Genomic DNA, 27,039 nt, shown 5'->3' with positions numbered 1-27,039 from the left:
TTTGATAGTTCTGAACGTTTCGAAAACTATCGTGCTCACCAAAATTGCAAAATAGTAAGGTGTAGGTATCTATGGTTTTTGTGTAATGTAATTGTAAAATTAGATTTCGTTTTGCTGTATTATTTCAAATTGCCACCGAAAAATATCGTTCATACGTAGCTACTGCAGGTTTAAATGAACGCTTATGGCTCGCGAGGTCGCAATTAAAATTCCAAGCTACGTGGTTAATCTTCCTTGCTACGAAAGGACGATGACATTCTCTAAAGACTGAATGTATCAGAAACAACTACTAGATTGTCTACGGGGTTTTAGCGGAAATTGCAGATTTCTTTTAATGAATTCTATTAACCCTGCAAACTCGAATCTATATTTCGGAAATGTGAATACCTATGATGTCTATAATTTAGAATAATTTGCTAAACACATTGGAAATGTTAGTTAGGTACCTAATGGGAAAACAAGGAACTGATTGTGCTCAAGAATAGAATAGAATTGTGATGATATTACATTAGCGAGAAACTACTTAAGAAAGTAGTTTTATCATATAATATTAATATCAAAATCATACAACTTTTACGCGACGATTTTATGCAATGCGAAAAATTAAATTAAATTAATGCTACGTAAAATATTAAATACCTTATGCTTCACTATACCTCCCTTATAACAGGTGTTAAATGTTGTAGCGGTTAATGCACCTAACAGGGATCAGTTACGATTATTTAATTCTGTTAATTATAACGAGCATTATTCACTATTTGTTGGTTTTCGTTTTTGGTATTAGAATTGCAGGCAAAGTATGAAAAGTATCCTTCATTTTAGAGCAATTGTTGTTTTCATTGAATATAATATGCAATAATTGTGATCTTTAATTTCTATATATATTTATATATATATATATATATATATATATATATATATATATATATATATATAAAAATAATAACTATTATAGAAGATACTATTAAAATTTCAAGTGAATCGAATAAAAATTGTTCAAGTTATGCTGCTAGCCATTAGAAAAAAAGTGATTCCGAGGAGCCTCTCGGAACAACACATACATAACTCGGCCATTTTTTAATATTTCTGTGCAACATATTCACTAACAATACACGCCCTAAACATAAGAAGCAAAGAAATAATTATCATCTAATTCGGTGCTGTTCCGAGCGTCTCAGGGTGGCGCAAAAGTTTCAATGCGTGCAATTTTCTTTATGATAATTCTTCAATATTCAGTTTATCGCATTGGGTGTTTAAGCAGTGTAAATTACACAGAATCACATTCTGTAATACGTATATTCCAGAGACAGTGGCGTGCCATGTGAGAGAGGAAAGAATCCCGAGTTATCGGCGGGCAGAACGGGGTCAACCAGCGTTGGCACGTTCATTGAGATAACGATTCTTATTCCTTTGGCCGAGTTTGATCGCCTTCCGGCATCCGGTCTGTTCTAGTACTAGCTTCCGTTTTTCTTTAACGATTCGCCGCAATACTTTCTCAGCCAGCTTCGCCTGCATTTCATTCGTCACGGGTTGCCTGTCTTAGGCTTAGATGCTCCCGCTTCTCTCGTTGCATATTGTACTTCAGATCATTGGTCGAGGGCGTTCCACTTTACCAGCCCGCTGATTACAAACGCTTCGCAGCATTTCCAGGATAACCGAGGTTGCTGAGTCTTTGAACTACGATCTCTGATTTCCGTTTTATCCGAGCCATTGGCTGAACTGCACGATACGAAATTATCTTCTGTAGGAAATGTTATTTCACCCTTTAAGCATGAAATTATAGGTAATTCTGCTGAGCAGGTGTTTCCACATCGATTTCGATGACCTTGAAATATTTCTCGAGTATTTCTGATAGGCGATACATGGCTTCTACCACGACAAGGTTTGGCCACCACTGCTCTAAGGTTTGCGTAATTACTCAAGGCATGTGTGTGTCATACATGTAGTAAAATATATTCTGGTTTCCTACCACATGCTTCTTCCGTGATAAATCATCTTTGAACCGCAACAGCACGGGAAATTCTAGATGCTTTGAATGACTAAGTCTATTAACCAAATGAGTGCTTCTTAGAAATCTTTACGATCTTGGAAGCCTCGGTCATCAGCTTGAAATTTTGCAAAGTTCCTCAGATTTCTTCTGAGCAGAAGAAGTTTTAATATTTTAAAATTCCCGCAGGTAGTAATATGCAAATCAATAGGAATAGTGTTAACTTTAATGTGTGAGTATTTTCGGATTCTTGACTTCTCACATTTAGGTACATTTTTTCATTTTTTCCCCTTAGTATTATCTACACGAAAATTGCTCGATTTTATTATATCCTGAAGTACAATATTCCACTTTGCAGACGAATATTACTTCCAATTTTTACTAACACAGTTACTGCGCACTGCAAGGCAGTGAGTGTTCAACTGCGAAGGAAATACATATTGCATTAACCTTAAGGGGATAAATTCGTAATCAAGTACCTATTCAGTATAAACAAGCTATTGAAGAAAATGATACACAATCTAGCAGGTATCTTTAATGAGCACATTCAACGGATAATGCGATATTAGCTAAAATATCAACAAAATTTCTTCGTTTTTCATAATAGCAGAGTTATTGTTGGCACCTAGGCCTCCTTTGGTTTTGTTCCGTTTGTTCTTACTTTATTATTAAAGCGTAACAGGATATTAGAAACTGTTTCTAGATTTGTTACTTCCAACAGATGCCAATTCTTAAGAAATCAAAGCGGCAAGTAGTACCTACTGTCTGCAAATTCCTTAAATGCAATTTCGACGTACTTTACCATTATAACCACAAATATAGTTCGCAACCCGAAAGCGGTACATTCCAGTCTGCCAGTTCACACTTCTCTAAAATCCCTTCACTCTTTAAGCGAGCGTAGATGTTAGTAAGACGATGTAACCTTAGTAAGCACGTTTGTAACACGATCACCTTTTGTTGATGAAATAATGCACATCGCGACAATATGTCGCTGCAACGACGCGGGAATATTTAAGGCAGTTTAAAAAATAATAGCGCGTCCCGGTTTCACCCGGGTACCCGGTTTACTCCGAGTTTCCCCTACGTTATACCCCAGCATGTGTACGCTGTACAGCAACTGTGGGTATTCAGTGGTGTTTGGCTGTGCACGGTTTCAGCCACATTTCATGCGAATAATTTATGGAAAGCGTCGAAAGTATTGTTCGAGAGCCCTGACTGTTTAGGTGCGCACCCTTCCATGTCAACTCGATCACTTTTATACCTTGATGTCGGGGATTTTGATGATATTGAAATATATTGTGATTCACGTAACACCCCCTTAAACAAAGAACTGTGCCTAACCCAGACCTAACCCGGCTGTTTAGGTGCGGGCCATTGCATGTCAACTCGGTCACTTTTATACCTTGATGTCAGGGATTTTGATGATATTGAAATATATTGTAATCCACGTAACACCCCCTTAAACAAAGAACTGTGCCTAACCCAGACCTAACCCGACTGTTTAGGTGCGCACCCTTCCATGTCAACTCGATCACTTTTATACCTTGATGTCAGGGATTTTGATGATATTGAAATATATTTTAATCCACGTAACACCCCCTGAAACAAAGAACTGTGCCTAACCCAGATCTAACCCGACTGTTTAGGTGCGGGCCATTGCATGTCAACTCGATCACTTTTATATCTTGATGTCGGGGATTTTGATGATATTGAAATATATTTTACTTCACGTAACACCCCCTTAAACAAAGAACGGTGCCTAACCCAGACCTGACCCGACTGTTTAGGTGCTGGTCATTGCATGTCAACTCGATCACTTTTATACCTTGATGTCAAGGATTTTGATGATATTGAAATATATTTTAATCCACGTAACACCCCCTTAAACAAAGAACGGTGCCTAACCCAGACCTGACCCGACTGTTTAGGTGCGGGATATTGCATGTCAACTCGGTCACTTTTATACCTTGATGTCAGGGATTTTGATGATATTGAAATATATTGTAATCCACGTAACACCCCCTCAAAAAACAGTGCCCCAAAAATGAATTGATTTCAGCCCAGACAAAAGTCACTTTCTGAATTAATCATCTGTAAGTGGGTCAATCTTCACCTTAAAATTCATTAAGACAAACTAACTTGTTTTATACACAGCAAATGCTACATACACCTACATATTCACTCTTTGAACGCGTGTGTTTATTAAATCTTCATGAGCCAACAGCAATCGTTTCATGCAACACGGTGGTATTTTCAAATACCGAGTCCACACGTCTGCTTTAATTAACAAGTTAATAACACATAGATGGTTCACTGTATAATCTATATTCCACTTAATTATTTCTACTTCATGTCCGATTTCTGCTTCATCTCCACAGTTCCATAGAATTACACTTTTCCATATTGGGGGTTGTTTCACCCCCTCAAACCTAGCCGCTAATTGTGAGAGAAAAACTGGTATCTACTAGAAAAAAATCCCCTGTTAGCCCTGTGATTAGCTGTAAGTTTGCCCACTGTAAGCAGTGAAAATTGCCTCAGGTCGGCGGATGGACGTGGCAGCCGCCGGGAAGTCCGAACACGGAGGAAAGCACGAACTGGGAAACCGTCGTCATCGTCATCGGCGCCGGCGACGAAGGAGCGCCGAATTGACGGAAGTTGGCAGGTTCGCGCGAAGGAAACGAGAGCGAAAGAAGAGTAGTGGGACGCGTTACACCAACTAGCAGGGAGAAGGGAGATCATCCAAGTGGGAAGGGAAAAAAAGTGTGCATCGGGTGGCACTGACCAAGCCGTCTGCCTCCTAGAAAGGCCGTCTCGTGCACGTTCGTATCTTCGATTCTATCACTGCCATTGGTGCTGCCGTTTAGATCGTCGCGTCTTCTTGTTCCCCCCCTCTGTGCTGGATAGAGTCACTTCCGCGGTCAAGTTAGCCGTTCCTCGTGAAGTGACACCTCGTGCCGCGGGTCTCGTGAACGACAGAAAGGGAAAGTGTTCTTCTGTCAAACGCGTCCACGTTCCTTTCGACGATTCTGCGACTGTTAACACGTGCGTGAGGTTCCATGTACAGTGGGCTCCGGTGATTCGATCAGCTGCTGGGTGCATCATTGAATCGCGCTCCCTCGTGGATCGTTCGTTCGTGGGGCTGTTGCTCGTGTACGGTGGTGCTGTTCACACCTGGTGCAAGTGAAAAGATCGGTGAGTTTTAGTTCCGTTGGGACGAAGATAATCGCGGTTGCAAGATGGTGCTACTTCGTATGGTGCTGATGGTGGTGATCTGTGCGTTGGCTGGAGGAGCGCCGCGGTCCTCTGTCATCTACGTGGACGACAAAGTGGTGAGTCAATGAATTCTGGGAGTTTTTCTTGGCCCTCGAGGGTGGCTAATCATCGTTGGGATAATTAATCACTTAAATTTTGTACACCTTCTTTATGACGAGTAACCTCTTAAATGAGCAGAAATTGCGACATTCACCCTTAATGCATTAAACCTATACTAACCAACAAAGCTTAATTTTTTCGTATTTCCGTTACTTAATTCTAAATAAAATCACGGGGTCACTTTGTATATATAAATGTCCATATTTGTTTATTTGAAATTTCTTTACTTCCGTCCATTTTTGGTAATTACGAACGGTGTGTATGGGGCTATTGCGAAGGATGACATTTACCCTTTTCGCTTAACATTTCGGAGATTTTGTGTCCAATACCCTGGAATTATATTAGGAAGAATATAGGTACACTAGCATCCGCCATCTCGGCTTCGCTGTAATCTGTAATCTGTAAACTCGAGAGCCCTCGGCCACTTATTCCCGCCGCGGTGCTATTTCGCAAGCGAGAAGCGCTCGCCCGGTCGCCGCCGCCTGGCGGTCGCGTCCCGAACTACTATTATTTAAAAATCAGTATTTAAAAAAAATAAAAACGTTAGAACCTTCCTCTCGCCATCGAACTCGTCTCAACAAACACTATCATATCCCCTACAGCACACTTCGTTGCAGGAACGTCTCAGTGACGTTGCTCGAAATGTTCCCGAAACGTTTCAAGGAAATTGTTATGTCCGTCTTGTGTAACATTGCAGGAGTTATTTCTGGAACATTGTTTCGGAATTTTACAGCAATTGTCACGTAACGTTTCTCACATTTTACAGCAATTGTCACGCAACGTTTCTGAGATTTTATAGCAATAGTCACGCAACGTTTCGGACATTTTATAGCAAAGGTCACGCAACGTTTCGGAGATCTTACAGGAATTTTTCGTGAGAAAAACACAAACGTAGCCATATTGCAATATTGCATGGCAATGTGTGCGCAATATTCCCGAAACGTTGCACAAACGTAGCCATTGCAATATTCCACGGCAATGTTTCCACAATGTTGCAGTAATATTGCAATGCAACCTGCAACCAAACGGCAACATTGCCATGTACAGCAACGGTTATGCAACGTTCCTGCAACGAAGTGTGCTATAGGGGATGATGAATAAAAAAATATAGCGTTCCATTTAAAAAAATTAGTTTCGCCTTGAAATCGTCAACACTGCTCCACCTACAAATAACTATTACATTATATCCTCCATCATACCAAATAACTAAATTCGAATCCACCTTCGCCTATATTTCAGCTCATTATTATAATTCCCTTCCACCTGATATTGGAGGGCTAAATTCGTTTCCTGGTTTTTAATGTAAAGCTCGACGATATATACTTTTGCACTATGCGTCAGAATAATGTTTAGATTCCCTCTGCTCCTATTTTTCTTCTCTAGTTTTAGTTTAATGTTAGTTATTTAGTTACGGTTAGGCTTCTAACAGTATTCTACTGCAGCTTCGCCCTTTACTTCGATAGTCTTAATCTACTGTTTTTCTCTATGTTTCAAGTAATAAATACGAATAATAATAACTATTGTAAGAAGATTTTTCGTACATTCAGTTCCATTTGAGATTTCATCGTGGCCAGTTAAGACAGACACCCTGCATGTATGTCCTAGGTATGCAAATGTATAGATTGTTTATTCTTCAAAAAAGGCCTTCAGGATTCGACCGAAACGTTGTCATTGACGTAACTACAAATGCATTTTGCAGCCTCACGCTCAAAAAGCTTCATTTTAGTTGTTCGCACTGAGTAAACGAGAGATACACTTCATTATCGATAAAATTATATACATTGATGTTGCGCCCCAAGTATTAAAAGCAATTTGCAAATTAAATTCGTACAGCAAGAATATTTAGGTCGCGGTACTTCATAACGCCCTGTAATATACTAACTAATCCTGATTAAGCGGAACGATCATGTGGATGGAGATAGTAGCTCGATCGGCACGGGCACGCCATAATTTAAAGCCGGGTCACTGAAGGCGCTAATTAATTATTTCACGAATAATAGCCCGCCTCTTACGGTTTATGTGGGACACCCAGCAAACTCCACCATGATTCTGAAGTCCTCTTTTGATTTAGTACACCGCTGAGAAAGACATTTCTGGTGGAAATTAATTTTGGTTACCTTCGAGACTCTATTTTGTTGGTGGCAATTTTTCCTAATTAGAAGGAAGATTATAACACAATGGAACCTTGGTTATCCGCACACCGTTTCACCGACCATTCGATATTCAAATAGCGTTGTTTGTGAACAATTACACTGCCAAAATCAAGTTCGATCGATTTAATAATCTGATCTCATGAAGCTTATAATCAGTTAACGTTGCTCCGAGTTAAAAATGTTTAAAGATCGCAGAATAAGGTTGAGAATCGCGAAAATTCCCGAAATCAGCGATTCTCGACCTTATTCTGCGATTTTTAAACTTTGTAGCTAAAGTCGGATCAGCCGCTTTGAGGGTTAAGGCATTCGGAGGGTCGGTTAAATGGTAGCACATTATAAAATTTTCAGTGACAGTTTCATCGCTGTAAAATGCGGAAAAGAGTGGCCTAACGAAAATACTCGCTTTAAAGTGAATATGTGACCTGGTAGTCCAAAAGGATTGGATGATTAACTCTTTCGCCCGAAATAACGAGCTAGATTCATAGTTGTCTAAAGTAAGCCAAACTGCGCAAGTTGGACCCGTAGTACCTACGGTGTGACATGATTTAGTATATACAATTAGTTTAATTTGATTTAACACCAAGGGGGCTCGTTTCATCGTGTACGTCCTTTTAAGGGGTCGTGCTCAGTCAGGAGGCCGAAAAAGGGTGGTCTTTGGAAATTTTTTACTCAAAAGCTATAACACATTTCTCTAAAAATCTTTTTTCCTTTTAAGGATTACATCTAGTACCGTGCATCGTAATTTTTTTATTTAAAAATATTTATCAATAACTAAGTTATGGTCCGTCACTCGAAGGTTCTCTCAAAAAAGGCTTCTGCGGTGACCACTGCTGCTCGAAAGTCGATCATCTGAAATAAAAAATTCGAAAGAATTTACTTATTATATTATATTATCTAGTATTTGAACGAAGGATTTTTCGAAATATTGATTTGGGGAAAAATGGCTGATGTTTAAAGTAAAAGTTTAAATTTTTATCATAAATCGTGCCTGATTTTCGTCAATTAAAAGAAAACTAAGCATGGGATAAAAAAATCCTTTGTTCAAATACTAGATAATATAGTACAACGTTCATTAACGTAATATAAACTATTGAAACGTGTTTCTTTGATTCTCCATATAAAATGTCTATCAATTAATTCGTTTAATCGAAATTCTACTGTAGCATTGTAGTGCAGCATAATGCAGTCAAGGCTTAATCTTTTGCCTGATACGATTTATTTTTGCATCCAGTGCGAGGGGAACAAACTAGTCTCCAAGTTAAAATTACATGTTGAATGGTAACAGGGACCGTTTTTCTTACATGTGTGTGATTTTTAGCAACCCCTGCGTCACGTTCAATTACGCCCGATCACAGCTGTCGCTCGATTATTTTTAACCTTCTATTCGTTGAAACTCTGAATGAACTGTATTGCTGTTATTTTCCTAATAAAATTTTAAACACAGTTTTCTTATTTTCTGTCTAAGAGGTGCTGCAGTATTAATTTTTCCGTGCAAAAATCCCGCGAAAAAATCAAGATTTCAACTTTAAATAGTCGCCATTTTGTTTTAACTTAATATTTCGGAAAATTCTCTCCGTCAACCCGAGGATACATTAATATGCTAACGAAATCTTTTTTGTTTTTTGATTTTAGATAATCTGGTTCCGAATGACAGTGCTCACCGCGAAAGCAAATTTTTAAAAATGCTTCTTGGATGTCGGTTTTTATTTTATTATAAACGTAAATATTTTTCTACGAAAAAATTACCAAATGTTCTTTAAATGTCGCTCTTTTAAACGCGAAAAGTTTTGTAAAATTATACGCTTCTGCTTCTTCAAAAAAAATCACAAATATTCGCCTCTTTTCGACCACCTGACTAGGCATCAACCCTTAAACATTTAAATATTCATAATGCACCAATAACTTATATCTTTGTAATTGGGAGGGTTTATAGAATAATTTGACGCACCAAGCAATCGAATAACTATTACGTTTCGACACAAACGATGTTGAAAGTTGAATATTTGCAGTTTTCTTCAAAATCGAATTTCTCAAAAACTGAGGGTCGTGGCGACGAACGGTTTGCGGATTTGTTTTCAGCGCAAAAAAAATTTATAAGGAACGGCTATTAAATGTTACAGACCAAAATGGTTGTTAGACAGTGAAATTAGCCATTCTTAAACAAAAGCTCGTTACATTTCGTTCTTTCATATCATTCTTTAGCCTCTTGGATAAAATGAGTGTTCCTACTAACCGTGCAGCGATTTCTGAACAAAGCCATATCGGATTTCACCTTTTTCAGTCACGTTTTGCATTTCTTTGTGCATCATTGGCTACGTGACATTGTCCCTTTACCATTCGTCGGAACAGGAAAATGACGCACTGTCGTTCGATGATTCAAACGCGAGATTTTCACCGTCAGAAAGTTTTATTACCATCCCATCCTCCACAAGACGTTTACCGAAAGGAAATAATTCGATCATTGCAGCTTATGCTATAATCACTCCGGAAGAAATAAGAAGTTTCCGGACTTCGAGCAAATCCTCTGACGCATCAGCCGTCCTTAATAATCTATTATTTAATGTTGAATGACTTTGTACTATAGCTCGTTGGAATCCTCTGAACACCCGCTATTCTACTAGGGATAAAAAACTTGAGTATGCTATTTAAAAAAATAGAGGTTACCTTGAAATGTCTGACAACCCTTTGCCCACGAAAAAATTAATACTACATTTTTTGTTTCAACTTAATTAGAAGATTTCGAACCTATTTGCGAGATTTTCTTGATCAAAATGAAAACAAACACGACATAGATCTGAGAATTCTGAGATTCAGTCACAATATATACCTAAATAACTGTTTTACAATATCAATAATTTTCTATACTAATCAGTAGTTCATTTTCTTAAAAATAAATAAATAAATAAATAGATAGAAAAAATCTTGTCCGGAAATGATCTAGTAAAGTTAAATTAATCGTCTTGTCACTAAATATATGAGTATTAAACGTTTGACGGAAGGACTTGTTATAACATTTGAGATTTAAAAATAATATGAACACTTATAATATCAAGTGTATAAACCGACGCGCTTCCCCCAGTCATACCATCCTCCAAAAAAAACTAATTCTATACATAGGAACCTTCATTATTAATAAAAATAACCCCACAGTATATATTTCTTTAACATTCGTTCACTAAGGCCGGTATTCATAGTCGCTACTTATTCTTAAGCAAATGTTTAAGCATGCGGCATCCTCTACTAACCTAGTAGCTAGTAAAGGATGTCGAATGCTTAAGCATTTGCTTAAGAATAAGTAGCGACTATGAATACCGGCCTAAGGGGTTGCTCAGTCCTAGCTAGGTTGCTACGATCAATGTGTCGGGGGTAGGGAATTCAATCCCGGGATCCCGACTGTTTTTTGGATTCTAAAACTCCCGGGATTTGACATATCAAGTTATAACTTATCCCGAGAATTTCGAGAATTTTTGGAAACCTAAACTACTTTATGAACAACTGAAAAATATAAAAATGGAATCCAAAAAGCAGCCGGGATCCCGGGATTACGATCCCGAGATCCAATTCCCTAGTTGGGGGGCATTTGGGCAATCCCTAAAGATGCGTTTCGCATCTCCTCTACACCTCTACCTACTAAAAAAGCAAGATTACTCTGATGCATTTTATTCTATCGCCTAAAGCAGGCAAGTTATTCGCGTGGCCTGCTTCAGATGCCGTACTCTGTATAGAGTTTTCAGCAACAGGTGTCAGAAACTGTATGGGGTGATTCTACATGAAAAACTAATTTGAAAGTATAGAATAAAATCTCTTAATATCGCGCTTCGTTTTCGAGAAATTTGATTGAATTTAGACGAATACGCGCGCACTGAAGTACAGCTTTCAGGTTGCCATATTACTTGCACTTGCTGCATCTTCGCATATCCATAAGCAGCTCCTCAATTCCAAGTAGGCTCTCGTAAATCCTTGTAACGTATGAGAGCCTGCGGAGAACATAGCTTTACGGTATTGTGTCTTCTTCGTTGATTCTATTGTACAATAATGTGATGCAAATTACTATAGCATGGATACCATCTCGCCAAGGAATATCGGACAATGAAACTGCTGATCAGGCAGCTAAAGTAGCCCTAGACACTCCACCGTCTGGAACCATACCAATATACCGTACCATGATTTCAAATAGACGATAACAATTCGCATCCAACAGAAATGGAACTACAAGTGGAGCTTTGAGAAACCAAGAAATGTGAACAATATTTCGGACGATTTATTCAAAAGCTTTGTGGGGAAAATTTCTCATAAGTATTTTTTGAGAAATTTTTTTTTTTGTTTGGTTTTATATACAATGATTCATTGTAGATTTTTGTTGGATTGATTTTTTATTGGATATAATTTAAGATTGAATTTATATTCCTATTATTTGGTTATATTGGTTTTTTTATGATGGGTGTAATTTTAAATTCTATTGAAGAGAGTGAGATTTTTTGTATTGGTTTAAATTTATTTTGACTATAATTTTGTTCTTAGCTTTTAGTTCAATGAGGTTTTTGATGTTTTACTTTTTTTTTTTAAATTAGACGAATTGTAGTTTATGTTATTATTTTAAAGTGATAGGAGAAATGAAATCATTCTAAACAGGATACTGGTAGGACACACGAGAATGACGCATGAGTCCTCTTAAAGGAAAAGTCCTCCACCTCACTACACACGTGCAAATGTCCCTTAACTATCAAACATATGAGGCAGTGAGAGCAACAACGGACTAACCCACATTTTTTGGAAATTGAGTTAGTAGTAATAATGTATTCCAATAGGCTCTACTAATCATATAAAATAGGAAAAAAAAAATTTTCAATGTGGGGTTAGTCCGTAGAGGTAAGCTCACTGAATGAATCCTCCAAGAACACGAAGGATGTTGGAAAAAATTCTTAGGATAATTGGGCCTAGTTGTGCAGAAAGCTACCAACTCTCAAAATAACAAAAAATTTGTTATTTATTTTGCAAAAAATTACCAACCCATATTCGAGAATGAATCATAATATTAGTAGGTGATATTAATTATATCGATAATGTGTGCCCAATTTAAACCAGCCTGCCGCGCGCGCCGATTTAATGGGTGCTGCATGTTCCAGTTTACGCTTCTCTCGCTCGCGCGTGCACGCAACATTATTTCAAGCGCGCGTCACGAACAGAACCGATTTGCACATGTGTGGCGCGATGACTAAGAACCACGGTCGATTCCGCGTGCGAGAGTCGCGTGTATATCGACAACGTTCCCTGAGACGTGGCGCCTGCGTCGTCACAACCCTCTTTCACGTGAAACGATTCTCTCCTTTCCCCCGGAAATCGTTCTCGCAATGGTTTCTACAAACGGCCCAAGTAACATTCAAGCAGTTGAAGGTCACTACGTCTGGAAGCCTGTAGTTGCCTCTTGAGAAAGTGACAGTGAGTCCCCCAAGCATAGATCGCAGTTTTTTAACAACAATAAACTTATGCTACATGCGTTACGATGCGTGGGTAATAGTTTGAAACAACGTCGCGTTAGAGTTACCCCTATTTTTGTCAAAAAAGTATACTGTGCATTTTTAGATAATTATTATTATTTTATGTGTAACTGATGGTAGAAATGCATGGGCATCAATTCATTTCCAATCCAAGTGGGAAGCTAATATTGCTAATCCCTAGTTACCAGATCATTTGCAAAGGCTCATGTTACTTTGAACTTTACCACGAAAAGAAACACTCAAAGGAATGTATTTAATATTTTCCACGCTGGCAAGATTTCAGCTGTTCAAAGCATCAGTGCCAGCGCAGCGGTTGCATTGCCCACTTACGAGGGATGAATATCTGACAGAGAGTGCGTGAACGGCTCTCAGTATTTACTGTACACATAAGAACTACAAATCAAGAATAACAGTATCTACTATTTCTGGCATGTATGATATTTTTCGAAGCACAGTTCAAGATGTAGTCGTATTTGACAGTGAGGAAACATAAATCCTGTTCCGTTTCTTTTCTTATTAGCTTAGCAAACTTTACACGGTCGCCGTACATTTTTAAGCTTTTTCCGGAGCCAATGATTCGCGCTACTTTGTGATTTTTCATGTCCCCCGAAAAGTTTGCCCGAGTTATCTTTTTGCGTACGAGGTGTGGGAGGGGAGGAAAAAGGTGAATTCTATTCGATGGACTCATCTTCAGTATTCTTAACTTCTTCTACACAATTACTCAGACCCTTTTACAGAGTGTAATCGGAGAAGATGATGTCTGAAGGTTATGGGGAAAGCAATAGAACGTCCTGTGATAATTAGCGTTATCACGTTGTAAGATGAAGCCTTTTCTGGTGCTTTACTTTTTTTTATCGTTGTGAGATCTCGAAAGGAGACTCTCGCATCACCACCCCCGGGAGGGTGACATGTGGTGTGGGTTTTTTACCCACTATTACACCACGGTGACCACCATCGTGCGATAGGAGCGCACTGGGAACTCCGGAGAACCCATCTGATTCCCAGCTTGACGCGTTTGATTTACAGAGCAATACTACTCGCGGCACACTTTAAGGGGGGAGGCCCACCTAGAAATTTCCGAAAAATCGATTGTCATATTTTTCTTGAAATACATCATCTTGAAAATATTCCCTGAAAGTGTCAAGTTAATCCGACCAAAATTGACAAAGTTATACGCGTGCAAGTAGGTAGGTGTTCCTCGGTGTAGCCCTCAGACCCAAAACTTTAAACAAGTTTTCCTCAAAATCATGTTTTCAAAGTCGGTGACACACATAACTCACACAGGAATTAATGAACCGATTTACTCGAGGCTTTGCAGGCTTATTTTGGGGTTAAAAATCTAAGCGCTATCAGGAGCTTCCCCTTTTTTTGCCTATTTTTTTACACTCGAAAAACGAGCGCTTCTTTGACAAATATCGATGCTTCAACTTTGCACAGCCGTCATTTTGTCTGAAAATAATTTTTCCAAAATCGGGCCCGATAGTGGCTACACTGCGTTCCACATTAGAGCATACTCGTTTCGCGCAGGGATACACTGTTGCCAGTGCTACGACCAATCGCGTGTGTCAGATCCGTGGGAGCTGCGCAGACCGGACGCAAATCGGTGGCGGCGTTGGTACACTTTTATATGGAACGCAGTGTAGATAATTTCATATATTTTCTAAAAAAATTCGAGTTTTCGGACGATCCTGCACTGACAATGAGCTACGGTTGTCACAGCAAAGCGCCTAAACAAGGACGTCTCTGGCATCGCCTATAACGCACAAACCTTTCAATACTTTTTACCAGAAAAAATACTGAAATATCCGTAAGATGTACTCTTTCCAATAGACTAATGTTTAATAATAAAAGTTTATCGGTTTTTCTAGAAACAATTCCCAAAGAAGCATGTTGTTTTGACTACTCTAGGTAGGCCTCCACCCTTAAGTAACAATATTCTGTGATAATCTGTTTAGATAGAAGTCATCCCTGATGGATGCTTCCCCTCCTACCCCAGAATACATATACATAACACGATCTTGTTTGTATGCCACTTTTATTTTACAATAAGTACAAGAATGTTCTCAGATGTTTGTTGTTTATCTCTTCCGAGAACCATTACTGTGCAACATCCACTTCTTACAGACACACGAACACACACTATCAAGTTGCATTCAGAAGGTAATCAATGTTCTACCACTAAGACAAATCAGTGGCGATGGTTACACATCATTAGTCACCTCTCATGAACTTAGTTTTTAAGAAAATGCTTTGATTACTTGGTTTTCTTTAGCCGTAGCTTCGAAAAATTTGATGGATGCTCAAAGCGTTGCTAATCGTCTACAGTAATTTCCATCACGCCAATTTGAAACGTGATACTAACAGTTTCTTACGGTCATTATATTCGTTCGGTACATTTTAATAATAATGTCAGTATATATAGTAAGAGTAACGTTTATGTCTTTCATATACAGCTTGCAAGGTATATAGGTACTTTTTTATGTGCATCTTTTTCACGTTCATTATTCGGGATTATCGACAGTTTTATCGACTACTCGTCGTACTTAGGTACGGTTCAGTGACTGAATATCTACAATCAACAAAGCGCTGTCCAGTGCTGTGTTGCCAGATCGTGGACGGGTTCCCTCGAGAATTTCCCCCACCTCGCGCACACTACGCCGCAGCTGCGTATCCGTGAGTTGGACTCCGAAGCGCCGAGCTCACGGAGACGCTGCTCCGGCGTAGTATGCGCGAGGTGGGGGGAATTCGCGAGGGAACCCCTTCCCCGATCTGGCATCACAGGTCCAGTGTAGGTGCCCCTTGCGCACTTGCTTCCCCTTCCAACCGTTCCTTCCCCACACAGTGGCTGCGTTCAGCAGACTCAACCGTTGAGCAACCGTTGAGAGATTTTACTCTGCACGCTACCGCTCACTTGCCAACTTCTCATCACGTTTAGTGAGCGGTTTTGTAGCGGAAATAAACTACTGTAGAGCGTCAATTATCCAAACTACTTGGAACCGAAGTGGGGTGGAAAATCGAATTGTTCGAATGATCGAACATGCATGCAGGGAATTGGAGCAGACCAATTTCTTAATTGCTACGCTCCAACTACTTTTTTTAAATAAAAATTCATTTAATACTGTGAAACAGTGATCTTCAATTTGCAACAAACCCCATCTTTCTAGCTTTTTATTTTCATATAGAAAAAAAAATCATAAAGAATGCTTAATTCGCTGGTAAAGAAAGTACTATGCCTTCTTAATGAAAAATTGAGAATTGGTATTGATTAAGAACATTTAATTCATCTGCTCTTATAAAATGAAAGAAAATTCAAATAATAAAAAACAAATTTGGAGCAGTGGAGCAGTAAAAATTTTCCGAACTCTGGGCAAAACCCCATTGCTTCACTGCTCCGCTGCAATGCTCTGCATGCCTGTATTTACCCAGTTTATAACTATAGGAATTACACCTAAAACTACTTATTAAATGCAACAGCGCTACTGCTGTAATTTTAAATCTAATGTATATTACACAAAATATATGTGTACAGTACATAGTACATTATTATTATACCACTGCACTGGTTCCAAGAAGTGCTGGAGATAGCGATGATGGAACACTGGTTCGGATCGGAATTGACGCTCTACTGTACGCTACTTTTCCTCAACCAGTTGGGACCTAATGCTCCCCACTATTACCAAAACAAATGTCGTTCAGCACTTTCAGCAGAACAGGGCTGATCACTGTTGACTTCCCAACGGTTGAGTCTGCTGAACGCAGCCAATATTGTCATGGTCGCCTCTTTAGCGTCGCGCGGTATCCCTGGCAACGCGGACGGGAGTGGGAGAACCCACAGGGTACGCGTACAGGCGTATAGTGTACTCTGGCTTGGACGGCGCTGATCTCTACACCGTACGGGCGCACGAATATGAAAACGTACGTTGAACTGGCACGAATAAGAATAAACACGATTGCAGTGCGTCACAAAGTGATTCAGCGAAATATACAAAGACCTTTGAAATAACTTGATATTTAAGAGCACATCATTTCGTTAAATTTTTTAATTCTTTGAAACCACACTGATATTGGCTAAGATTTTGTAATAATTGTCCTTTATTTATAGTATTTGTGCTCATATCGCGAATAATTGTCCCAGCCATTCCTCGTTTCATGATCGGTCAGCTGATCGGTTAGAAACGTGGAAGTAGAGCGCCACGAACGACTTGCCCGTCATACGTCCGGCAGAATACCCGTGGTATGAATCCTTTGCCAGTGGGGGAGGGGAAGTGAGTCGCGCGAAGTGTTTACGTTTACGCTCTTTCCTCTGCCCTCACTCTTTCGCTGTACGCTTGCGCTTACTACTAATTAATATGGAATTTTCTTATCGAAAGTAGACAGTCATATTCAAAACCACTTTTTCTCGAAAACTAAGTGAGCAACGGATTAATTTTTTTTTGTTTTGTTTATATTTTTATCATTCTGTTTGTAGATACCACGATTTACTACACACTCTGTATAAAAAATAATTTCTCATTTTTTATTTCGTTCTTCTATTCACTATTGGTATATCTATATTCTACACATAGGGGTATACGTATTTCTGTATTACATTCCTACACACATTTAGTCCAGGCAAGTTTCTCATAAAGAAAAAATGTTTTCGAAATAGATGAAAATATAAATATTCGAAGGTAAAGTTGGACTTAATTGTACCTTATAATGTTAGTATGTCTATGAATATTGTATCGTGAATGGCGCGTTATGGGATAGGTTAATAATAATTATCCCTCGAAAGCTATTCGCATTAATCACGTTAAGAATCTCCCTAAGGTGCAGTGTGTAGCGATATAATATCCTAAAAGGTATATCCTTTGTTTGATAAGGGAAGTGGCGTTATCTCTCCTCGGGAAACTGTGACCTTTTCATTTATATTCCATTTATGGACTATTCGAGAATTAATCATGGTTAAAACACAGGGAAGGGTAAACCAAGCACATATATCGGATTATACCTTCATTTCCAGTGATAATCTTTTCCAATTACAAGTCTTCTGCAATCAACTAATATTGAAACTCCATTATTCGAATCTTCGCTAGTCGACTGTTTTAATATATCAGCAGCATTTACGGAACATTCTTCCTCTTATGAGAAACACTTTCTTATAACTCGCAGAACTAACATTAAATGTAAAAAACTAATGTCGAAGAATCTATGATTACTGGTCATTAAAAACGTCTGCTGGGAAACTTTCAAGCATTTTGCTGATAACATTTATCACGTTAGAGAAAGAGTTTACTTAACATGTAGGGGAGAGTAGGGTAAAATGGAACGCTTAACTTTGGAGGGTGATAACATAAAATCGGAAGGAAAAAAGACACGAGACTTCAACAGGTGTCTTAAGTGGACCTTAGACTATAAGAAAATCAAAGCCTTTGTTAAGAAAAATATTTTGGCAACAACTGAAAATGAGATTTACCGGAGGTATTGAAATCTTCGCCTCGCTCAATTTTTCGAAATGTCAAAAATTGTGGATGTTACAGCTCTTTGAAATATAGTGTTTACTATTTTTCCAAAAATTGTAACTGTTGAACTAATAAACTGATAAAAATGACCTTTTGGGTGCTTACAGTGCAGATATAAGAGTACCTAATAAAAATTATTTCACTTAATAAAAACGAACACATTGTATGCGTTCATACTTTCATTCAAAACTGCCATTTATCAGAACTGGGGAAAATAGATTTTTTAAATATCTTTATTTCTTCGAGTGATAAAAGGATTTGACAAATAAACTTTTTTTTGAAACAGTAGTTACAGAAAGAAATAGTATTTCAAATAATGACTGATATATATTTGAAATACTATTTTCTTATATTTCAATGAAATACTCATTTCACAATAGTATTTGCATGAATTAATATTAAAATATATATATTTTAAAAATGTATAAATTAATATTAAAATATATATTTTTTAAAAATGCATGAATTAATATTAAAATATATATATTTTAAAAATGCATGAATTATTATTAAAATATATATATTTTAATATATATATTAATATTATAATATATATATTTTAATATTAATTCATGCTAATACTATTTTGAAATGAGTATTTCATTGAAATATAAGAAAATAGTATTTCACAAAATGACTGACTGACAACACAAAACTGTGTGTAAACATACATGCTTGCGTTCAGAATTACTTGCAGCGTGATCTGTTTGGTTTAGAAATTTGTAGCTCCTATTTTCGACCCCTATTTTCAATATTCGAATTCGACTATAAATAGTAAATAGTATATGCTCATGATTTAAGTATTTACTGAAACAGTATTTTCAAACAGTATCTAGTCGCTTTAAGCACTAAATGAAATATTATTTGCAAACAGTATTTGCTTATGTAAATATTTCAGTTTTTAGTATTTTGTCTGAAACTATTTCAAAATTGTCCCCAGCCCTGACATTCATTCACGTTTGTTGCACGTCGTTATTGCAGCACTGTGAGCACTGTGACTAACGTCTGATAGTGACTCGTGTAAAATAGTCTTCATAGACTGCAGTGGCTAACGACACTGCGAGAGGGAGGGAGGGAGAGAGAGGGAGGATTTTATTAGGCGGGGTCTTCGGCCTTACTTCGAAATCATTAAGCAAGCATTTATATGCAATCGAGGTCGTTAACTGCAGGAAGCGCCGGCGCGTATAACAGAATGCTCTGGCTGTGTGTCGGCGACGTGACACACGCACTTGTGCCCTTGGTAGTACTGGGCTGATAGTTGGTACACCCGCGTGGCTAACGCGTTGGTACAACGCGCGTGCAACACGTATTGTTAATGCGCATCAGTCGTTTTTGCGAAACTTGTACGTGTGTGTCGACTACTTAGTAGAAAAACCACCCTCGCCAAGAGTTTTGGGTTTTTATTAGCTGCGGTGGGTCAAATCTAGGGGTTGAATTTACCCTCCAAAGTTTCAAGCATTGGATGCTGTTTTGAAAGCTATTGGAGTCACAAGAAAGTTTTTAGATAAATGTTTGATCATTTAATATTCAGACCATGTCATAAAGTGTTTGTTTATCGAAGATTTATGCAGATAACGATGAGATGAATCGGTTTATGTATTTCGTATATGGAAAAATTAGCTTTTGAAAAAAATGGTGGTTGCAGGAAGATAGAGCTCTTTGACCCGTGCAACATTTCTTTCTATACGTTATCTTTATCTCCGCTTGGAATAGAGTCTGACCCACTTTCTAGACTTAACCCGTGCAAATACTTGATAGAAGAATAGTATGTGAATACTGCAACACTCAGACACTTAGAAAATACACTGTCCAATAAAATTGAATTTTTTTTCTGTTCTGTAACATTCAATAGCCGTTTCTTATAGGTTTTCGTCAGCTGAAAACGAATCCGCAAACCGTTTGTCGCCATCACCCTCAGTTTTTGAGAAATTCGATTTTCAAGAAACTGCAAACTTTCAAGTTTGAATATTTTTTCTGTCGAAACGGTAATAGTTACTCGGTTGGTTGTTTGTGTCAAATTATTCTATGAACCCTCGCGAACACAACGATATAAGTTATTATTGAATTATAAGCATTTAAATATGTTTAAACAACGATCAAAGAGAAAGGAACGCCCTAAATGCACCCATTTTTCAGATATCTTTGAATTTATTTCCAAAACTAAGGGTCTAGGAGAAAATCTGACTACTCCACGCGATGCAGCAGAAAATTTTCTTTCGGAAACCACTAACAGAAGTGGTAAGTCACGTTTTGTTTTCAATACAAAAGCGAAAGAGTTTGGCAAAACGTGCGGCGCGGAAAATTTTATGGTGATTATGTTTTTACTTTATTTTATTTACACCTACTATATACACCTGCTGAAGGAACGATGACGTCTTTATTATAAAATCCATGTTTGGCGACAACTGATGGACAACAAACGGACAAGTGCAAAACGTTAATATGTACGTGAATCTCGCAGTTTCTTTGTGCGTGGTCATGGTCAATGATGGCCGTCGCAATTAATGACGTCAATGACCGTCTAGCGTTGTGGAAAAAGAGGATAAGTTGTAGTCATTAAGGCTAGCCTGGAAAGACAGAAGATGTGGACAATTTGCGCGCGCAAATTACTTTCGAGCACCGAAAACAAAAGCAAAAAGTGTAAATGCGGATCAGGCAAATTGTCTTATATTAGCTTGATGAGTTTTGTCTGACCGCATGACTTCGAAGTATGACTTTCGTGAGATAACAAGTGAAGTGTTCGTTGTAGAAACTGGAAAATAAAGAAAAGGAAAAAATGCGAGGACTATTTTACTTTTTTCGCTTCGGTCATTAATAGTATTCCTTCAAATAGAAATTAATTGAAACAGAGTGGGAACTTCTGGATCACACACCATATTCATCCGAGCAAGGGACCTCAGAATCAGATTGCTATTTAGTTACTCATTCGAGCCCTTACAGAACTGTCTAGATGAAATGGGATTTCATTAATGAGGACGGTGCTCCGAGAGCATTCCAAGAATATTTCACTAAGAAATCGAAGAACTTGTATGCAAGGAAGCATTGTGAAATTACCAGGAAACTGGAGCACGGTCATACAAAGTATTGTAAAGTAATCACCGGTGTACCTATCTATAATTAATATAAACATAAACGCATCATCAAACGATAGAACTTTTTGGCAAATTAATAGATCTGTATGGTGCGTAATTTTAAGTCAACAGAAAAAAAACAACACTATTCTATTACTTTTTCTCGTGCGACAAACGGTTTTCGAAAAAAGTCCGAAAAACTATAAAAAAAAATTCCTCTAATTTTGAAAGTTTAAATGCTTCTAGAACACTTTTTATTTACGAAGGCGAACAACAAACAAGGAATTTCTATTTTCGAGGACTATTTTTTAAACATTTAAGGGGAGGGGGCATATACCGAAATATACGAAAAAGATAAAAAAATCTTATGTTCAGTGTTTGATATGTCATGAATGTTTCCTGAAAATTTGGTACCGAAATTCGCAAAAATATCGAAGATAAAATAAAGTGGCAGTAATAGGGACACTGGTAGTAATTGCGACATCTACCCCACACTTTTGTCATATTATTTTTCGCCTTACAGCATAGGTACAGTCAAATCTCATGCGGAAAGCCTTCAGACACCTTGTATATGTGACAATGCCGATTCCACTTCGGGATACCGTTCCCACGATAGTCGTGACAATTTTTAACTACAAATTCTGTCTATCGATTCAATCAACAGCATGTCACATGTATTTCACGTTTCGTTCCAGCGTATATACTTAGGGAGAGTTTCCTCCCGTTGGCACAGTCTATCGATGGGTGGGGTTCGTTTGACGTCCACCACATGTGTTACTAATTACGCCAAGCCAGCCGTTTCGCACGGATCGAATGTATAGAGATTCAAGGCTATTCTTCGACTCCCCTGTTCGTCATCGAGTCACGCACGACCGTATCTCGATCTCACGCACGATTCACCGGTTATCGAAAGGAGAGAAACGCGGCAGGAATCCCGTGAAGTTTGCTGGAATCCGGGCGAGGAACGTAGACTCGCAGCGTAATATAGGGTGGCCCCCGGTAATCGTGGCGCAAACTAGACGGGGAGGGGGTGATTGTTCGTGGTAAAATAATTCGAAAGCGCAGAACGAAGTTTTAATTTTGAACATCGGTCGAGCGCGCATGCGCTTCGATGATAATTGCAGAACGTAACAGTGAATATGTTAAATTTGCGGTGAAAATACAGCCCTGCTCAAGGATAAGTCGAAAATGAGGGTAACTTTTTCCTAACAGGGGTTTGGTTTTAAGAAAATTAGTTTCGAAAATGAAATCGGTATTTAACAGTAGAACTGCCGGCAAGGACTGTATACGGTATTTCCTCGTTACAGGCTCGGTTTGGTGTACACCAGGGGTGCAGGACCCCCAATTCCGGGCGCGAGCGCACACTCGAGCTCGAGCCGATCATTAGATGCGCATTCCGTTCATTAGAGATGGAATTATTAGTTGTGCATTACCTTTTCCCATAAATAATACATGCCCCAGCCTAACCAATGCGAACGCCAATTTAGATTTGCGAAACAATATTGCTAATACGTCGCAAAGTGAAAAATCGAAAGAATACGCTTTCTGAAACTTCCCCCATAATGTAGATTGATCCCTTTCCGCGACCTGGTAGTGGAAGTGTTGGTGTACGCGCGAAAGTGTGGTACAGACTGTATAAATTGCATTTGCAAGAGGAAATTATATCAGGCTCCCCAGGGTCGACTGTAATTGCGAGTAAACTTTGTTTCATTATAAACAACTCGATTGCTACTTCACCGTAATTACTCCATGCCGCAATCACCTCCGTTTCCGGTTCCATGAACAAATACATCGTGGAAACGATAGGCTTCGGGTATCAAGAAAAGAACGCTTTACGTAGCTACTGACTTTCGTGTACAGGGCGACCCGTAACCAGATGCAGATCCGAGAAATTGATGTTTCTCTGTGTGTGTGTTAATCGATTGTTGTTCCATTTTTTTTTTTAAATGGCTTTGTATACTTGTTACATATTATTAATGTTAGAGGAGTTTGAAAGCCACGCTTTTAAAAAAAGCATACCCCTATCTTCTAACTAATTATTACACATAAAACTGCATGTAAATAGCAACATATAAAAGGAACCTTAATAATTAAATATTAGAGCTGTTTTTTTTGTCGACTGCAACTCGCGGACATTTTTGAAACAGTGACTGAAGTATGTAAGCCTTATTGTAAACAAACGATATACAATAATATAGATGTTCGCTTCAGGAAAATGTAGAAGGCTATATATTATTGAAGATATGTTACATGTATACACAAACACAAAAGTTGCATTCGTATAATCTGAATTATATAAATTATATAGACGATAGATTGGTAGAGACTGATAATCCATATAAATACTGTGTGCTAATAGTGCCGATACAAAAAGAGTTAGTTTGTAACAAGATTCGTTAAATTGAAACACAATCAAATGCAAGCGACACGACAATTATATAGTAGGCATTAGAAGTCATTTTTCTCATAAACGAAACCTCGTGTGAAAATTATTTCACTCTACATTTTTTATTTATTTCTTCTGATGAAAAGTGTAATTGCGCTTAAAATATTTTTAATAACAATAGCGATATAAAATATTTGTACTTATTATGATATAATATTGATAGTTTGTATCAGAGGGATCGAAACCTGAACATGAATGAAAATTAATGACAGTTAACAATATTCTATTCGATTGTATAACGTTTTCATTGTGCATCACAAGAGGAAAACATAATTCAATCAAAAGTACAAGGTGTTTTAGAAGTATATACTCCATGTCATTTAAGAAGGAACCTGCCGACCGACGAATTTAGACCGGTTCTGCGCAGGTTGACGCTCATTGGTGCCGGGAGAAGCCACTATTGGCTGTACCCCCACCAACGCTTGTTCGGAGCCAATCAGCTCATTCTACATGCGCGAAACGGGTTCCTTCTTAAATATATGTCAGAAACTTAGCTGAAAAAAAGCCATAAAACAAACGAAGACGTTTGAACATGGTAGAAGGTTGAACACAGCTTCTACAATCTTCAGTTTCTGTTCTTAGTAGAAAAAACTTCTCTTAAAACTTTATGATGCAATCGAGTTGCCAACCCTATGTTACAATTTCATATACATACGTAACGTAAATATCCACCATGTTTGGATTTGAACAAGATAAACCGTAAACCATTTTAATTACCACAGGGGCTAAGGGAAAAGTAAGAAAAATACCTGCAAAAGGAATAATAAAAAAATATGGACTCATAATGACTTCCGAAAAACGCTGACTGTTTGAAGTAATTCTCTGTATTTTTGTTATCTTGCACAAATTCAGTGCGACAATAAATGTCAAAGAAATGGAGACAAAGAGCGACTGGATACAATTAGATTAAAGAATACTACCCCCAAAGGTTAATTGGGTTTGGGCCCCTAGGTTACCACACTTCAAATCCATACATTTTTAACTGTATGTAATTTTAAAAGAAAAAGGTTTAAAAAAATATTTCAACCCCTAAACGGTTTAATAACACCAAGGAATAGATACCTGCTTGCCTAATATTCTTTAATGTTCTACAAATTTGTCCAGCTTTGAGTTCGCGATAATTTTTGTTTTTCAAAAATTTCTCGTTAATTTAAATGAAAATAGGCTTTTGTCGTGCCAGAAGATTGATATTTTACGCTCGTATCAGAAAAAGATCAAGCTTTTTGCTGCTCTTGTAACGTTGTAGTTCCATTTCTTTTGTCTTAGAAGAAAAAAAGTTCCAGCCGTGAATTTAGCGTTTGGAAACGCTATGCCCCATTGTGGTATATGATGAAAACGAATATCTATGGAAATCAACGGGCAGAATTGCGTTGCAAACGCTGCTCGCTCGATGGCATGGGAACTCGACGGGGTCGAAACTTTTCAATAGCTAGAATTTTTCATTCGACTTGATAAGCTGCGCTCTGACGCTGTATGAAAATTCACAGGCCCCTGTGACTGATAGTTTCGCCACTGCTTTTCTTCCATTTCTACCCTTCGAACGAGTTTCGAAACCGTTCCGGTGACTGCCACTGAACCGTTTCCGATAGCTTTCGCTCTGTACAAAATTTCTGACGCAGGTTGATACCAAAAATTCAAAATACAAAAAGTATGTGAAAGTCACTATAAAAAGAAGCCTTGAAAATAAATAGTAAAAATCGTGCCCCCCCTTAGCATCAGCGAAATTGGTGTCCCCTTTGATGCATATCTTATCCCCCCACCCCCCATAAACATGACTCATGTATGAAAGAAGCTACTTCCCTCTAATTCTCGAAAAAATTAAAAAAGTTCAGAAGCAAAGATTGTGAAATCAACTTTGCCAATTCCAATTGCATACAAATCAATTCAGTGCTCAGATTTACAGCTTCGGTTTTAAGTAATTAGCGGGCCGTATGAAGATCATTTTACGATCGAAGATAATAAAAACTTGGTAGAGACTAATTTAAACGAATCAAAGTCAGTAGTGGATTAAAGAGAGATGCGGATTTTTTTTCTTATACAACGGCCCGCTAATTACTTAAAACCGAAGCTGAAAATCTGAGCACTGAATTGATTTGTATACAATTGGAATTAGCAAAGTTGATTTCACGATCTGTGCAACTGAACTTTTTTAATTCTTAGATAACAAATATTAATTTATTTATGTTTTTCATTTGTGAAATGGAGCACCGACTGTTGTGCTACCCTATATAGTACACAGTACTAAATTCCATCTCGCAAAGAATTTCTTTACGCGGTTGTGAAGAAGAAGTGTAATATTAATTATTTATGCTCCTACATGCGATATTTTTTTTTGCAATATTTCTGTAGAAATTTCAGTAGAATGTCGCTGGTCTTAGAGATTAAAGAATAATAAATTCGAAGGATATCTTTTTAACCATCGATTTTCTTTAGATAATTTTTATTGTTTATAAGGCGTAATGCAATGGTAACATAAATGTCATAGACCTATTTTTATTCCTTACCGTGTCATAATAAATGTCTTTAACCAGAACGTTTTTCCCTTCTGGCGTATTAATTCCAGTTATAACCATAATTTATAGAACTTTGAGTAGATTCATGGGAGGATTAAGATTGCAACCCAACCCTCCGCAACGCAGCTGTTCGATCCATGCGGGTAGCTTAAAGTCTAATAAAACATTATCTCGTTCTTTCCTTAATTATTTGAATTTTTATAGAATTCTCGTATAGTCACATTCAAAACATATTCTGTTACCAAATTATAATTATAATCCTAATATAATTAATACAACATTCTTCGTTTTTAAATTAAAATCAATCAACTATAGAGACAGCAAAATCGTTTGAAAGTTAACTACATTGCCTTCCCAATATCAGTCCACAAAATCCAGAAGAGTCTTATAGTGAATTAAAATTAATTATTAATCATCAGTTTAAATGAAATTTTGTCAACTCTACATATAATTTGTGTTGCAATGCAAATAGAAAATTGAACAGCGCTGTCAAGAGAC

The 27,039-nt window shown here is 37.8% G+C and overlaps 1 protein-coding gene across 2 annotated transcripts in view; it reads left to right on the top strand.

Annotated features, from left to right (window-relative positions):
- Positions 1-27,039, top strand: part of Mmp2 (Matrix metalloproteinase 2) — a 219,298-nt gene that overhangs the window by 7,395 nt on the left and 184,864 nt on the right. For both annotated transcript variants that reach the window (XM_076813041.1, XM_076813040.1), the window contains exon 3: positions 4,526-5,316. In XM_076813041.1, coding sequence (XP_076669156.1) covers positions 5,224-5,316 — 93 coding nt within the window. In that variant the 5' untranslated portion in view covers positions 4,526-5,223. The remainder of the gene's footprint in view (positions 1-4,525; positions 5,317-27,039) is intronic.

Source organism: Andrena cerasifolii, chromosome 5 (genome assembly GCF_050908995.1).
Source record: "Andrena cerasifolii isolate SP2316 chromosome 5, iyAndCera1_principal, whole genome shotgun sequence".
In the NCBI taxonomy this organism is placed as follows: domain Eukaryota; kingdom Metazoa; phylum Arthropoda; class Insecta; order Hymenoptera; family Andrenidae; genus Andrena; species Andrena cerasifolii.
This window is presented reverse-complemented; position numbering and strand designations above follow the sequence as displayed.